This window comes from Panthera tigris, chromosome C1 (genome assembly GCF_018350195.1).
Source record: "Panthera tigris isolate Pti1 chromosome C1, P.tigris_Pti1_mat1.1, whole genome shotgun sequence".
Classification (NCBI taxonomy): domain Eukaryota; kingdom Metazoa; phylum Chordata; class Mammalia; order Carnivora; family Felidae; genus Panthera; species Panthera tigris.
In genome coordinates, this window is record NC_056667.1 from 82459776 (window position 1) to 82477623 (window position 17848).

Consider the following 17848-nt stretch of genomic DNA (forward strand, 5'->3'; position numbering starts at 1 on the left):
CACCTACCAGGAACTTGATATTTACTGAGTGAGTTGAGTACATAAACAATAATGAAAGTAAAAGCCTTAGCATTGTAAAAAATTATGAGAATGAAGGTCACTTACTGTTAGTACCTTAAGCATATGTCTGTTGACACTTTGTCAGTGATGCTGGAGTTGAATTCTAAATATAACTTACAAATATTAGATTTTTCAAAAATCATTTTAAGGTTATGTGGGCACAATTAAGTAAAAAAATATGTAGCTATGGGTGCTAAACTAATGAAAACTAATTTTTTAATAAGATATTGAGGCAAATTTTTTTTAAACCTCTACCTCATTTTGTGTATTGTTCTGAGAGGTCTTGGCATTTAGAAAACTTTAAAAAATACAATGAGGTTTCTGACTTTCTACCAAAAAAAAAAAAAAAAAAGACCATGGAACAAAAATAACGTAAGATTATGTTGCCTTTACAAATGTTACTCTTTCCTCACTTTATCTCCCTCAAGCTTCCACTTCTCAGAAAGATGACTGTAAGTTGCAAAAGGCTGGAAGGTGAGAATTAAAACAAAACAACCCCCCCCCTCAAACTCCAAGAACCAAGAGGGATGGTTTTATAACATATATATATGTATGCGTAAGTGTAATATGTGTACACACTCCCACACAAATACACAAATATAAGGGGAAAAGAACATGTTAAATGTAATGGAAAAACAGTTTTAGAGGACTATAAGATGATTTTAGGGCCAAACCTGTTACAATATGTACTGCTCTAGTAGGAAACCTTACTGTTGGACCAATGGCTAGAGATTTAATCACTCTTCTCTAGTCCCCATATGATCCCATATTATAGTCCAGAATATTCTCACCAGAAATTCTGGTTAATAGCTACCAAAAAATGCATTAGAAGGGGAAAAAAGACACATAAAAATGATTCAACTTTCCCTGGAGTACTCTATTAACCAAACATGTCTATAGACAGTAGCAGAAGAATATATACATACACACAAACAATTCCAAAAATTTATATGATTGTGGCAGAGTGGTATTCTTTGCAAAATAACCTTCGTTTATGTATGTAAAAAGTTCTTATTTTGGTAAAGTTGACCCATGAACAGCATGGGTTTGAACTGCATGGGTCACTTGTACATGGATTTTATCCAATAAATACAGTACAGTGCTATAAATGCATTTTCTTTTCCTTATGGTTTTCTTTAATAAAATTTTCTTTTTTCTAGTTTACTGTATTGTAAGAATATAGTATATATATATAATATGTATTAAACCACTGTTTTTGTTATTGGTAAGGCTTCTGGTCAACAGTAGGCTATTAGTAGTTAAGTTTCAGGGGAGTCAAAAGTTATACTTGGAATTTTGACAGCACAAAGAGAAGCACCCCTAACCTGCATGTTGCTGAGGGATCAACTGTAATTAATATCATAACTAATTACACCTTATCCCAAAAATGAAAATATTATTTTTCCTTATCAATCTTGGTTAGCTTTCTTGTTTTTATTTTTACTTTTTTTTGTGTGTTTTTCAAAGTAGCATAAAGGCAAGCTTGAATCCAGTTTAAGTCAGAAATAACAAAAATTGAACTAATCAGTCCTAAATTCTATATATTTTTATAGTAGTCAAACAGATACTGCTTTAGTTCAATTTAGTTTTGCCCCACCACTTGGCACAGAACATTGCATTTCTACCTGATCTCACTCACTACCTCTAAAATTCAGAAAATCAAAAATTCTAAACAGTATTCAGATTTTTTCCCAATATTTAGTTGAATGTATCTAATTCATTTGTCAGTAATGATTTTTCTCCATAATGAACTTTTTCACTGGTCTTTAATAAACTTTGCTACATAAGAAACATTTATCTTTTACATTGAAATAATGGATATGCTTGCATACAAATAACGGATATAGTCCAAAATAATGCCCAATTTATTTCCCTAAGCACCAGAAATAAGAGGAACTATGGTCTGAATGACTCTTTGATTCTTCTTGGCTAAACTGGTGGGTGCTACTTGTTAGAATTTATAATAAAGACTTGAGAGAGAGAACAATAAAGCAACAATGAAAGTTGCAAATATTTTATAGATCAAGACTAACCTAGAAGCAAAGAAGATTTTTATTGTGTATGTTTCCATTTTTCTTAATATATCAAAACTTATAAGAAGCCACAAAACTAAACCTTCATCACAATTTTTAAGATGACACCTTTGGAATTGTCAATCACTTCACAGAAATCTAATTTCAGTTCTCAATTTCTTCTACAATTTTAATCTGTGGATGTGCTTTTGTTTTTTCTTTGATTGTGAAATTAAGTATGTACTTATTTACTAAAGTAAATAAATAAATATTTTATTTTAAAAGGAGAAAACAGTACACCTAAGAACTAAACAAAAATAGCAGGTTTACCTATGCTGGTAATGTTTTGAAAAATTAGTATCGGCATGACATCAGGAAGAAAAATATTTTTTTATTAATGAAAGAATATTTTATTTTTTTATTATTTTATTTTGTTTAAAGTTTCATTTCAATTCTAGTTAGTTAACATATGTGTAATATTAGTTTCAGAAGTAGAATTTAGTGATTCATCACTTACATATAATACCCAGTACTCATCACAAGTGCCCTCATTAATACACATCCCCCATTTAGCCCATCCCACACCCACTTCCACTCCAGCAACTCTGTTCTCTATAGTTAATAGTTTTTTATGGTTTGCCTCCCTCTCTTCTTGTCCCCCTTTCCATATGTTCACCTGTTTTATTTCCTAAATTCCACATGAGTGAAATCATAGGGTATTTGTCTTTCACTGACTGACTTATTTCTCTTAGCATAATTAATACACTCTAGCTCCATCCAAGTCCTTGCAAATGGCAAGATTTCATTCATTTTGATGGCAGAGTAATATTCCATTGTATATATATACCACATCTCTTTTATCCATTCATCTGTTGATGGACATTTGGGCTCTTTCCATAATTTGGCTATTGTTGATAATCCTGCTATAAACATTGGGGTGCATTTACCCCTTTAAATCAGTATTTTTGTATCCTTTGAGTAAATACCTAGTAGTACAATTTCTGGGTCATAGAGTAGTGCTATTTTTAACTTTTTGAGGAAATTTCATACTGATTTCCAGAGTGGCTGTACCAGTTTGCATTCCAACAGACAGGGTAAGAGGGTTCCCCTTTCTCCACATCCTTGCCAACCTCTGTTGTTTCGTGTGTTGTTAATTTTAACCACTCCGATAAGTGTGAGGTAGAATCTCATTGTAGTTTTGATTTGTATTTCCCTGATGATGAGTGATATTGAGCATCTTTTCATGTGTCTGTTACTCATCTAGATGTCTTCTTTGGAATGTCTATTCATGTCTTAGCCCATTTCTTAACTGGATTATTTCTTTGGAGGGTGTTGAGTTTGATAAGTTCTTTATAGATTTTAGATACTACCCCTTTATCAGATATGTCATTTGCAAATATCTTCTCCCATACACAGGCTGCCTTTTAGTTTTGTTGATTGCTTCCTTAAATGTGCAGAAGCTTTTTATCTTGATGAAGTCCCAATAGTTCATTTCAGCTTTGTTCCCTTGCCTCCAGAGATGTGTCTAGGAAGAAGTTGCTATGGCCAAGGTTAAAGAGGTTGCTACCTGTGTTCTCCTCTAGGACTTTGATGATTTCCTGTCTCAGATTTAGGTCTTTTATCCACTTTGAATTTATTTTGTGTATGGTGTAAGAAAGTGGTGCAGTTTCATTTTTCTGCATGTTGCTGTCCAGTTTTTCCAACATAATTTGTTAGAGACTGCTTTTTTTCCATTCGATATTCTTTCCTGTTTTGTCAAACACTAGTTGACCACACAGTTGTGGGTCCATTTCTGGGCTTTGTATTCTGTTCCATTCATCTATGGGTCTGTTTTTGTGCCAGTACCATATTGCCTTGAAAATACAAGTTTGTAATATAGCTTGAAGTCCAGAATTGTGATGTGTCCAGACTTGCTTTTCTTTTTCAAGATTGGTTTGGCTGTTTGGGATCTTTTATTATCCCATACAAATTTTGGGATTGTTTGTTCCAGCTCTGTGAAAAATGCTGGTGGTATTTTGATACGGATTGCATTAAATGTGCAGATTGCTTTGGGTATTATAGACATTTAACACTATTTGTTCTTGCAATCCATGAGCATGGAATGTTTTTTCCATTTCTTTGTGTCCTCTTCAAATTATTTCATCAGTGGTTTATAGTTTTCAGAGTACCGATCTTTACCTCTTTGGTTAGGTTTATTCCTACGTATCTTATGCTTTTGGTGGAATTATAAATGGGATCAATTCCTTGATTTCTCTTTCTGCTACTTCATTATTGGTGTATAGAAATGCAACAGATTTCAGTACATTGATTTTGTATCTTGTGACTTTACTGAATTCATGTATCAGTTCTAGCAATTTTTTGGTGGAGTCTTTCAGGTTTTCTACATAGACTATCATATCACCTGTGAATAGTGACAGTTGGACCTTTTCCTTACTGATTTGGATGCCTTTTACTTCTTTTTATTGTCCAACTGCTGAGGCTAGGACTTCCAGTACTATGTTACATAACAGTGGTAAGAATGGACATCCTTGCCTTGTTCCAGACCATGGAGGAAAACCTCTCAATTGTTCCCCATTGAATATATTAGCTGTAGTTATTTTGTGTATGGCATTTATGATGTTGAAGTATGTTGCCTCTAATCTACTCTGTTGAGGGTTTTTATGAAGAGTGGATGCTGTACTTTGTCAAATGCTTTTTCTGCATCTAATGAGAAGATTACATGGTTTTTATCATTTCTTTTACTAATGTGGTATATCATGTTGATTAATTTGCAGCCCAGATAAAATCCCGCTTGATCATGGTGAAGAATTCTTTGGACAATTTGCCAGTATTTTGATGAGAATTTTTGCATCCATGTTCATCAAAAATATTGATCTCTAACTTTCCTTTCTTTTCTTTAAATTTATTTTATTTATTTACTTTTTTTTGGCGGGGGGAAGAGAGAAAGGGTACAAGTGAGTGAGGGGCAGAGAGAGAGAGAGAGAGAGAGAGAGAGAGAGAGAGAGAGAAAGAGAGAGAATATCCCAGAAGGGGCAGAGAGAAAAAGAAGCAGGGCTCACTCAGAGTGGGGCACAGCTCATCCAAAGTGGGGCTCAAGCTCACCTGAAGCAGGGATTAAACTCACCTGAAGCAGGGCTCCAGCTCACCCAATGTGGTACTCGAACTCAAGAACCATGAGATCATGACCTGAGCCTAAGTTAGATGTTTAACAACAGAGCCACCCAGGAGACCCTCTAACTTTCCTTTTTAGAATGAGTTTGGAAGTTTTCCTTCCATTTCTATTCTTTGGAACAGTTTGAGAAGAATAGGTATTAACTCTTCTTTAAATGTCTGGTAGAATTCCCCTGGGAAACCATCTGGCCCTGGACTTACGTTTGGAGATTTTTGATTATTGATTCAATTTCTTTGCTGATTATGGGTCTGTTCAAATTTTCTATTTCTTATTTCTGTTTTGGTAGTTTGTGTGCTTCTAGGAATTTATCCATTTTTTCAAGCTTGCCCAGTTTGCTGGCATATACTTTTTCATAATATTCTGTCAAAATTGTTTGTATTTCTCTCGTGTTGGTTGTGACCTCTCCTCTCTTGTTTGTGATTTTACTTATTTGGGTCCTTTTTCTCTCCCTCTCTCTCTCTCTCTCTCTCTCTCTCTCTCTAAGTCTGGCTAGGGGGTTATCAATTTTACTAACTCTTTCAAAGAACCAGCTCCTGCTTTCATTGACCTGTTCTGATTTTTTGTTTTGTTTTTTTTTATTTAAAAAAATTTTTTTAACGTTTATTTATTTTTGAGACAGAGAGAGACTGAGCATGAATGGGGGAGGGTCAGAGAGAGGGAGACACAGAATCTGAAACAGGCTCCAGGCTCTGAGCTGTCAGCACAGAGCCTGACGCGGGGCTTGAACTCACGGACCGAGAGATCATGACCTGAGCCAAAGTCGGCCGCTTAACCGACTGAGCCACCCAGGCGCCCCTGATTTTTTGTTTTTTGTTTGTTTCTGTCATTTATTTCTGCTCTAATCTTTATTACTTCCTTTTGCTGGCTTTAGGCTTCATTTGTTGTTCCTTTTCTAGTTCCTTTAAGTGTAAGGTTAGGTTATATTTGAGCTTTTTCTTGCTTCTTGGGGTAGACCTGTATTGCTGTATACTTCCTTCTTATGACTGCTTTTGTTCCATCCCAAAGGTTTTACACCATTGCGTTTTCATTTTCATTTTTTTCCATGTATTTTCTTATTTCTTCTTTGATTTCCTAGTTAAATCATATATTCTTTAGTAGCATGTTGTTTAACCTCTACGTATTTATGGTCTTTCCAAATTTTTTCTCATGGTTGACTTCAATTTTTATAGCATTGGGTCAGAAAATGTGCATAGTATGCACAATCATTTTGTATTTGTTGAGGCCTGATTTGTGACCCAGTATGTAATCTATTCTGGAGACTGTTCCATGTGCACTTGAAAAGAATGTGTCTTCTGCTTCTTTAGAATGAAAGGTTCTGACTAGCCAGTGTATCATTCAGAGCTATGTTTCCTTCTGGATTTTCTGTTTAGATAATCTGTCCATTGATGTAAGTGAGGTGTTAGTGTCCCCTACTATTATATTATTATCAATGATTCTTTATGTTTTTACTAATTGACTTATGCATTTGGGTGTTTCCAAGTTGGAGGCATAAATATAATGGTTAGATCTTCTTTTCCAATGGATCCCTTTATTATGATATAGCCCTTTTTCATCTCTTGTTACAGTCTTTGGTTTAAAATCTAGTTTGTCTGATATAAGTATTGCTACTCCAGCTTTCTTTTCATGTACATTAGTATGATAAATAGTTCTCCATCCCCTAATTTTCAATCTGAAGGTGTTTTTAAGTCTGAAATGATCTCTCATAGGCAGCATATAAATGGGTCTTGTGTTTTTCATCCACTCTGATACCCTATGTATTTTGATTGGAACATTTAGTCTATTTCTGAATTGTATTCAGAGTGATTATCTTTAGATATGAATTTAGTGCCATTGTATTACCTGTAAAGTCATTGTTTCTAGAGATGTTCCCTGTCCCTTTATAGACTTTGTTGCTTTTGGTCTTTCTTTCCCACTCAAAGAGTCTCCTTTAATATTTCTTGCAGAGCTGGTTTAGTGTTCACAATCTCCTTTAGTTGTTACTTGTCTGGGAAACTCTTTATCTCCCTTTCTATTCAGAATGACAGCCTTGCTGGATAAAGTATTCTTGGCTACATATTTTTCCCATTCGGCACACTGAATATACCATGCCACCTCCTTCTGATCTGCTAAGTTTCTGTGGAGAGGTCTTCTGCTAACCTTATTTGTCTTCCCTGGTAAGTTAGGGATTTCTTTTCCCTTGCTACTTTTAGGAGTTTTTTTCCTTATCTACATATTTGCAAATTTTACTATGATATGTCTTGGTGTTGGCCTACTTTTGTTGATTTTGATGGCAGTTCTCTGTATCTCTTGGATTTGGATGTCTGTGTCCTTCCCCAGTTTAGGGAAGTTTTCAGCTATAATATGCTCAATCTTTCTGCCTCCTTTTCCTCTCTTCTTCTGGGACTATGTTTGAATGTTATTATGCTTTATGGAGTCACTGAGTTCCCCAATCTATATTCATGATCCACTATTTTTCTTTCCCTCTTTTTTTACAGTTCATTATCTTCCATAATTTTATCATATATACCACTTTTTCATTCCTCTGCCTCTTCCATCCTTGTGGTCATTACATTCACTCAATTTTGCATCTCAGTTATAACATTTTTTATTTCAGCCTGACTAGTTTTTAGCTATTCTACCTCTGTGGTAAGGGACTCCCTGGTGTCTTCTATGCTTTTCTCTAGTCCAGCTAGTATCCTTATGATTATTTTAAATTCTGGATCGGGAACATTGCCTGTTTCAATTAGATCGCTGGCCATAACCTTTTCTTATTCTTTCTTTTGGGATTAATTCCTCCATCTTGACATTTTGTCTAGGTCTCTTAGTCTATGTGTTAGGAAAGCCTGTTGTGTTTCCTGCTCCTGAGAAAAATGGACTTATTAATAAGAAATCATATACTGTCCAAATTTTATGGACAGTATAGAAATCATATACTGTCCAAAACTCCAAATTTTAGGGACCTGGCATGTTGTGGACCCGCACTGGCCTGGAGCTTTAGGAAGTGTTTCTGGTGTATGCTGTGTGCACTATGATGTTGTGTTTTGGCTGCTCTTTCCCTTAGGTCAGTCTTCTGCAGAGTTTCTCCTTGCCTGCAATGGGGACTGTTTGGCCCTTGTCCAGTGTATAGTGAGTTTTAACTAGATGTGCTTTGCTCTGCTTGTTAAAAGAAGCCAGATCCAATTTCCACTATACCTGAAGCTTTGTAGCACGCTATGGTCAGTGCACTTGGTCAGGGGTGCTTGTCTTCTGGGTGAAGGGCCCACTGCTGATCTGGCTCCCAGACACACTTTCTCTCATAAAAGAGCACCTCCAGAGCACAGGAGAGCAGGGTTTGATGTCAAGGGGTCAATCCTCCACTGTGGGTGCTGTGCTGTTCACTGAAGTCCATCTGTGCTAGTGGGAGAGGGATTTAAAAAATTGCATCAGCCCACTCTCTCATCCTTGGAGAGGGGAGTTCGTGCATGCCACTGTCCAGGAAGCCCTCTTAAATGAGGAACAATCTCTCTTGTGTGTTCCACGCTTCACCTGCCTTCACCCTGTGTCTGGGCTGTCTGCCCATCCCAAGGCACAGTGCTCCTGTGCTTTATCTCAAGCATATAGGTTGAGTTTTAAAACTCCAAATTTTAGGGACCTGGCATGTTGTGGACCCGCACTGATCCTCTAGGGGAGGGTCTCACTGCACTGTGGCTGGTGCAGGTTTGTCCTAGAAGAACAGTTGCACAAATGCACAGGGGCTTGAAGTTTATAATAAAGCTCAGCAAAAAGTCGGTGTCCAGGTTAGGTGCCCTCACTAGGTGTCTCTGTCCCTATGCTAATGAATGGGGCAGCATAATGGCACCCGTTGGTTCTTTTGTCCCCTGAAAGGCAGTGCCACATCTTCCAAATGTACTCCAAGAAGGGGAACTGTCTCTCTCAGTGCAACCCAGGGAATCCTCAGACCATGCTCCCTGCTCCCAGTCCTCTGCCCTCCTTCTCCACAGGAGCACAGCTATGTCTGCCAGGCTCCACACGTGCCACGCGCAGTCTTCTAAAATCTCAGTCTTTGAACTCCACTGCTGGTAAAAACTCACAATAATCAGCCCCCCTCCTTTTCCCAGTCAATGGTTTCAGGGAAGTATTTTTCTTGTGAAATCCCTTGTGTATTGATCGCTCATACTCTCTCTGATAAGGGCTCCCTCCCCCTCTGCAGCACCTGTGAATTTTTTCTCCCCGAAATCAAAACTCCATACCTCTTGCCTTCCATGATGTGGCCTCTTTTCTTCTGCTAGGTGTGCAGTTTGTTCTCTAAGTCCTCAGATCAACTTCTTGGGTTATCAGTATGATTTGATAATTATCTTGATGTGTTAAAGGGATGAGGCAAGCATAGGGTCCCTCTACTACTGTGCCATCTTATCGCCCCCCGCTAAGAAAAATATTCTTGAATACACATTATAGATAAGCTATTTGCTAAAATAGTAACTAAGATGAGAGGATGTCAGGTGTTTCAGTGAACACTAAAATGTGGGGACCCAGCTAAATCTAGCTATTTTAAAATGGTAATATAAAATAATCAGTTATGGATTTATCTTTTGCTTCAAAGACAGGTCCTATATGTTCTTAAAGGATTTTATAAACAGGTCCATACTCTCAAGTTATGTCATATTAGACAAAAATTAACTTGATTTATATTGCACATGGATTTCCACTTAAAGGTTTTTCTTGTCTCAAAACTATAAAAAAATATAAAGCAGTTAATGCTCTTCAATAATTTCTCAGTCTACCGTCTACTTGCCAAATCTGGCCCCCCACTTACGATACAGTTTTATTAACACACAACAATGCTCATTTATTTACACATAATCTATTCTATGGCTGCTTTGCCCTACAAAAGCAGAGAGGTGAGTAGTTGTAGCACAGACCAGATGGCCCACAAAACCTAGAATATTTACCACCTATTTATTTATCGAAAAATTCTGGCAACTCTTCATTTAATTCTTTTATTTTACTAGTTAGAATCTCAAAAAGGAGATATTTAAGTTCTGTCTCTTAATATTCCCCAATACAATTTGCTCCTTGCTGAACATGGCCTTCTCTCCATATCCTTTCGCATATACTCCAAGTAAGTCCCTCAGTCTCATAAAAGATAAATTCGATTTCTTTTTACTGAGAGTTTCTCATTTGTTAATCTACCTGTTGATTAATTTTCTTAAAATTTATTATCTCTATATTACCAGTGCAAGGTTCTGTTTGTAATAGGCAGGATGCAAATAAAAGTATTACAAATCACTATATAACACCTCATACACATTAGAATAGCTATTATAAAAAAAGAACGAAAACACCACCACCACCACCACCAATGGAAAATCCACGTGTTGACAAGGAGGTAAGGAAATTGAAACCTTTGTACTGTTGGTGGGAATGTAAAATGGTGCAGCCGATATAGAAACAGTATGGTGGTTCTTCAAAAAATTGAAAATTAGAATTAGTATATAAACCACTAATTCCACTTTCAGGTATATACAGGAAACAGACCAACAAAAAAAAAACCCAAAAAACAAAAAAACCAGAGACTTAAAGAAATATTTGTATGCCTATGTTTATAGCAGCATTATTTACAGTAGCCAAATAGTGGGAAGCAACCCAAGTGTCCACTAATAGATGAAAAGATAAAACAAAATGTGGTATATACATACCATAGGAAATTATTCAGCCTTAAAAATAAAGGAAATTCTTACACATACTACCATACATGTGACCCTTGAGGACATTATGTTAAGTGAAATAAGCTAGCACAAGAAAAAAAAATATTGTATGATTCCATTTATATGAGATACTTAGAGTAGACAAATTCGCAGACAGAAAGTAGAATAGTGGTTGCAGGGGCTGAACTTTGGAGAAAAGGGGGACTTGTTTAAGGGTACAGAGTTCCAGTTTTGCAAGATGAAACAGCTCTGTATATGAATAATGGTGATGATAGGACAAAAATTTGAATGTACTTAACACCAATGAACTATACAGTTAAAAAATGGTTAAGATGGTAAATTTTATGCTTTGTGTATTTACCACGATTTTTAAAAATGAATTTAAAAGGGAAATTTATAAATTAAAAAAAAATCATTATTTACCAATGACACCAACTTAGAGGATTGGTTAAGAGTATGACTTTGGTTTCAAATGGACTTCAGTTTGAATCCAGGTTGTAATACTGAGAAAATTACTTAACATCTCTTACCACAGTTTATACATATGTGAAATGGAGGTATCAGCAATATCAATCCAAAATTACTTTGTGAGAACTAATTTATTCAAAGAACTTAGCCAATTCTCTAAAAAATTAAGCCACTACATGTATTATTTCATATATACAAAATTCTTATTTTGTATCAAAATAAGATACAAAATCAAAATTTTGTATGCAATTATTTGCATTAAAGTATTTTATTGTTTTTCTAAATAAATAACAACCTTTTAAATTTATTTTGCAAACTATTATTCCTAGCACACAGATACACATATGGTAGAATATAACAACATACTTTAAACTATGATCAGCTGATGATAAGATTAAAAGGATAAGAATAGTAGAAAAGCACCTGAATACAGTATGGTCTTCATAAAATACAAAAGAAAGGCTATTTTATCCCAGTAAGAAGGAAACAACCACAGAGATGTGAAATAGCAGTCAATTTCAAATCATGCTATTCTAGCACTGATTAATCTATCAGTGAAATGTAGATATTAAGCCTCAACAAACAAAATACTGTGTACATACAAAAGTAAAGAGTAGAAACACAAAATAAGAACTTAAAGATCCAAGGAAGCAATTTTTCAGTTAAATATGTCTTTCTTCCACTAAACTGGATGTATTCACATATACTTTGACTGATTAACTGAGGTACCAATATCTTCTCCAAATTTAATTTATGAATTAAGAGCTGTATGCACAATTTATCTCCGTAACACAAGCAAAGTGAACATCTGTTAACTTTCTGCTATATAAATTTGTGTATGGGGGGTGGGTGTGAACACAGCCTCTGATGTGTAATATTCTTTCCATCTGCACACCAGGTGGCACTGCATGGTTAATCAGAAGATGATAACACACATCAAGATTTCTTACGTATTTGGAGGTAAGGAAATAAATAAATCAAAATTTTGTTTAAAAAGTTTTTTCTTAAATGCCCACAGTAAATATAATTAATAATTTACTTTTAACGGGTTATGTTATTTGAGTTAATAATGTAAATTAATCATCATTACAGTAGTGTTCTTCCCATATATTAATTTCTTATATAACTTAAATAATATTACCAAGAAATACAAGTTTAAGAAATTGAGAAAGAGTAATGTAACCAAACTAGGTTCTATCCCACTGATTTCTATTTATTCATTTAAGTAAATTTGTGTCACACAATAGAGCCTTGGGGAATTTAGAACAACATGAATTCACTAGCTGTCCCTTAAACAATTCAAAGGCAGGGTCCAGAGAAAAACTGATGTGATATAAATTTCAACTGAATTTCTTCTGAAACAGATTTACACTTAAAATACTATGTCTTAATGAAGTCTCCTCTTAAAAGCAACTATCTTGCTTTAGAACATACTGCTTTTAAGTATTTCATGTCAAAGAAGGTGTTGTTTACATGCCAGTGAAAATAATATTATTCCATATGATCTAATACTGCTTAACCAAAGATGGTATAGCGTAATGTGCATAAATGCAAAATAAGTGATAAATAAGACACAAAAATTAACCTGCACAGTTTCTCCCTCCTATTCTTTGGAAAGATTATTTCTAGAAAGAAATCTGAAGCATATGTAGAAATATACCTAATTTCTTCTAATTTGCATCAACTTCTGCTATTTCCATATCATTTCTCATGCCTATCTTATTAATCCCTCATTCCTTGTGTGTAATGGGGGCCTTATTTTACCAAGTTTTGCATACAGTGATTTGCAAAAGTGTAAGATAAGCAGGTCTGTGCAGTGTGTAGTGTGAATAAAGCTATCTAGTAGTATGTCTCCTAGCTCTAATTAGAAACCACTGATGCATCATACATACGTATTTAATGTCATGAATTCCAGATTCAATTTCTTGAATTGGGGGGTAGGGGAAAGAGGTTGTATACTGTGATGTTCCTTAATTCTTCTATGGCAATACCCACTACCTCAGTGATTTCTGGTTAATTATCCTAAGTTTATTCTCCAACATAAACATTTACTTCCAGAGGACAACCCAGATCTACAGGATGATTACAGCATTTTTCAAAAAACCATCATGATGTCCATAGTGTATGTTCAATAATATCCCCTTCCAAGTGCAACTAATAATTTTTACTCACAAAAAAAGGTAACCAGGAGCCATGAGCAGCAGTTGAAAGAAAACATTTGGGTTAGTCCAATAATTTCCCAACCCTTTTTCAGTTACTTTTGAAGAGTTAATTAAGTATTGGAAGTTATTGGAACTTCTTAAGTTCCAATACTTAAGTTATTGGAACTACTTAAAACAATAGTGTTTGAACAATGAAATTGACAAAACATGGTTTTTTTTCTCCTTCTTTAAGTAACTAGTGTAAGTGAAATATATTTTCATTCCATGAAATACATATATAGAAATATAATAATAATTCCTCCATGTCTCCATAAAAAAAATCTAGAGAAGATAAAGTGTTCAATATTTTAAAATGTAATTTATACTAGTAAAAATGTTTTATAAAAAACATGGCATATAGAATATTTTGAAATAAACTTCTCGCTAAATGAATTATTTCCTTTTTTGCTGTAATATGGGAGAAATAGGTTATTTTAATTCATTAAATCAACAATACAATTGATTTTTATGGAGAAACTACAATATTCCAGAAATTCTACCAGCAGGAAAAAAAAAGGATTTTCTTATATCACCATCTTCATCATAAAATGCTTATTGAACACCCTCAGGCAAATAACATTACCTTTACCAAAATGCTCAAAGGCAACACCTAATATTTAACACAGCAGTGTTAATACTTCATGTAGGGGTGTCTGGATGGCTCAGTCAGTTAAGTGTCTGACTTTGGCTCAGGTCATGATCTCGAGGTCTACAAGTTTGAGCTATGCATTGGGCTCTATGCTGACAGCCCAGAGCCTGGAGCCTGCTTCGGATTCTGTGTCTCCCCAATCTCTCCGACCCTCCCCCACTTGTGCTCTGTGTCTCCCTCTCAAAAATAAATAAACATTAAAAAAAACTAAAAAAATTACTTCACATAAAGTATAAATGTAGAATATCATGAACTGTAACATTTAGAATTTAATTCGTTGTCTTTGATTAAATAATCAAAACCACAAAATGTCTTTGCATTTTGTGTAAAAAAAAAAAAAAAAGACAAAGCTATAAGAAGATGCGTGTAAAGATCCACAAATTTAAAAGAAGCTAAATGATCATATAGTTTCAAACTTCTTCTCAAGAAGTTATTACATTGTTTTTCATTTATTCCTTTGTTCCTCTTTTCTTTTTATTCTTCTATTTTACAACAAAAAGTGTTATTGATGTTATACTATATTCATGTCACAAAATGTGCTAACCTGTAAAATACAATAATTTAAAAAACTAATCCCTACTCTCATAGGTTTTTAATATAGTGTGTTTGTGTGGGGGGCAAGGGAATAGATACATGCATACAACCAAAAATAATAAAAGGAAAACTATATTTAGTTCTATAAATGACATATAAAACATTTTGCTATGTATGAACACAGAATAAACATTTATTTCAGCAGGATGAGTATGAATGTCTTATGTAAGAAGTGGCATTTCAGATGAATACTGTAAGTACTGACTTTACCACATGGAGACAGACTAAAACATTTTCTTAGTAAAGGCAAGCCTATTATAAGGCAAGACTATAAGCCAAGACATAATGATGGAAGAGTTCAGGTTACTTTTGAGGGATGGCTAAGACAGATCTATGAAGTGGTAGCTTTAAGGTTGAAGGGGCAGATTTGGACAGCTGTTGTAGCCTGTTGAAAGTCATACAAAGGAACTTGACTTATTCTGAATGCAGCAACAACAACTAAAAGTAACAGACATTTACACCTTGTTTTTAAGAAGTGTTACCTGAGGTGGAGAGTTCTTCATATTAGAGCACCATATTACTAAGAGAAGCAGAGTGGGGCAACAAGGATAGCCATCATAGGGACCAGGGTTACTCTTATTGACATGATTAGCACTGTCTCCTAATACAATCAAACTACTCAGGAATTAGTGCTAGCTTACTGAACTTGGAATCAGAACAAGGACATTTTAAAGAAAATAAACCTATCTGTATATCTTCATGATATGGGCTCAAAGAACTCCAGGCCCATTTATTCACGTGTCTTTAAAGAGATACCACCAATATTTTCTCAGATTATTATTTTTTTCCTTTCTATAGTTGTAAAGTTGACCAGTCCCTATCACCTGCTTCTACAGATTAAGATGCACTTTCTATACATATGTTAATATGATCAAAGAATAATTGCCCTACATCTATTTTATCTCCTTCTGGGGGCTTTGCTTGAACTCATTAAATGATGATTTAATGAACTCTCAGCTGGAATTGTATCTGTCTCATTTCTGAATTCTGGGGAGCCATCTCACAATTATACCCAAGTACTTACAAGTGACACTAGATTAGGCAATATTACAAATTTTTTAAAAAGTGGATTGTCAAAATATTCCTTTTTTTTTTTTTTGCTTAAAATTAAGTCAGGTTTATTATTTTAAAGTAATCTACTCATAACTGTGCACAATTCCTAAACAACTTTAGTTTTTATCTGTGGACATAAGAGGGTGGTCTAAAAACCTTATTCCATTTTCTGCTAAATAAATAGAAAGTATACATAATTATGTACAATTTAGAAACTCCTGATTAAGAAGCTAATTAAGAATAGCTTTTACAGAGAAGAACTCTGGCTCTAAGAAGGCACAAGAGATTTAACTAAAGGCCACATTGTATTAAATTTGTTAACAAATTTAATACCACAATTTCTCAATAGACTTTCTTAATTGTAATTATCTTTTCTTCAGCTGTTAAAATATTTGAGAATCATATTTAAAAAAATATTTTCTTATGGTAACTGGGAAAAAAAAGTCAATGGGTGATAATAGTGAGAAAAGTACAGTGAGGCTAAGTGCATGAAATAATTCTTCCAGAGTATAAGGTCACATGTTCAAGATCCTTAAATTGGACAATTCAATGTAGGCAGGTGTCATCAGATAACTTGTTGGCTTTCAGCCACTGTGTCTCTTAACAGTTTTGAAAAATGGATGTTTGCATTTGTTACATTTTTCCTACCTTCTCTATAAAATCCACTTTCCACTGTTCAGTTGTACTTACTAGTTTTCTTTAATCTTTTTTAATCTTTATTTTCTTATCCATAAAATAAAGTTAATAATAACTACCTCAAGGGACATTTTAAAAGTTGTGGTATAGACTCTATTAAAAATTGAAGGGGAAAAAAAAGAATTGAACATGGAATATTTTAGCTATTACTGCTACTACCAATATCAGTACCATCAATATCACTAATCCTACTTATTTCATTTATGGTATAATACCAATTTTAATCTAATACCCCCTAGGTTTGGTCAATGCTATAATACCCACTAAATTGCCAACATGTTTCAATATCCTATCAGTTTATTTTGGCAAATAATTAAAACAGTTGCACTAAAAATCCATAGAGTTGTTACAGAGTTCGTACTTTGCACCAGGCACTTTTCTAGGCACTGCAGCAAGGCAGACAGAATATACAGACTGCAAGAATTTGAATCCTGGTAGCTGACACAAATATGCACCTAATCAATTATAATACAGGGAAGTAAGTGCTAGAGTAAAGTACAAAGTCTAGTCTGTACATCCTGAAAGGGAACAAGAACCCAATGGTGTGGGATTGGGGTAAGGAAGCAGCTTCATTTATCCAGACTAAAGAGTGAAGGTAGGAAGTGGATCGTTAGAAAACTACTACATGAAGTGGAAAAAAAGACATGTAGGTTAACAACTTAAATATGAAAATAATGACAGTTGTAGGTCCAGCCAATACCATGTATTCTCCAAATACTGAGGAGAAAAAAAAAAAAATTAGATGAGGTAAAACTGAAACAGTTCAAAATGGCCGAAACACACAATTTAAGAAATAAAGTGACTGGAGACGTAAACTGTTGACCAAATCATAAAGAGCCTTGAAAGTCTTATTTTAAGGAGTTTTTTCTCTATCCTGAAGGATATAGGGAGCTATGGCAAAGCAGAGAGTGTTTAATGAGGAAACTGCATCATGAAATCTAATTTTAGAAAGATCACTACTGTTGTAGAGATAATGATGCCCGGGGAAACTGGTTTGAAGGCTACAGCAGTGGTCCAGTATAGTTAGTGGTGGGGAATGGTATAGCAAGAAATGAATTCAAGAGAAATCCTTGAGGTAGACACAAATTAAGCATCTGGTGGTGAGACAGTGACTATTTATCTCTATAATATCTTCCTGCAGTTCCTGCTCCCTTTGTGTCTATTATGACTGCAATAATGGATTTTACTGCTATTTCCTCTGCAATCCCTTCTCTCTCCAAAGTACTTAAAACAAAAATTCAGGAAAAAAGAAAACTCTCATCAGAAGAATATACAAAGTT

General features: G+C 34.7%; 1 protein-coding gene across 5 annotated transcripts in view; it reads right to left on the reverse strand.

Moving 5' to 3' along the window:
- The window catches only part of DPYD (dihydropyrimidine dehydrogenase), an 851480-nt gene that overhangs the window by 553701 nt on the left and 279931 nt on the right, over positions 1–17848 (reverse strand). The window contains exon 9 of one of the 5 annotated variants that reach the window (XM_015542659.2): positions 7790–8616. The exons of the other annotated variants lie outside the window; for them this stretch is intronic. Coding sequence (XP_015398145.1) covers positions 8561–8616 — 56 coding nt within the window. The 3' untranslated portion in view covers positions 7790–8560. Of the gene's footprint in view, positions 1–7789; positions 8617–17848 lie in introns of those variants that run through there. 5 annotated transcript variants of the gene reach the window in all.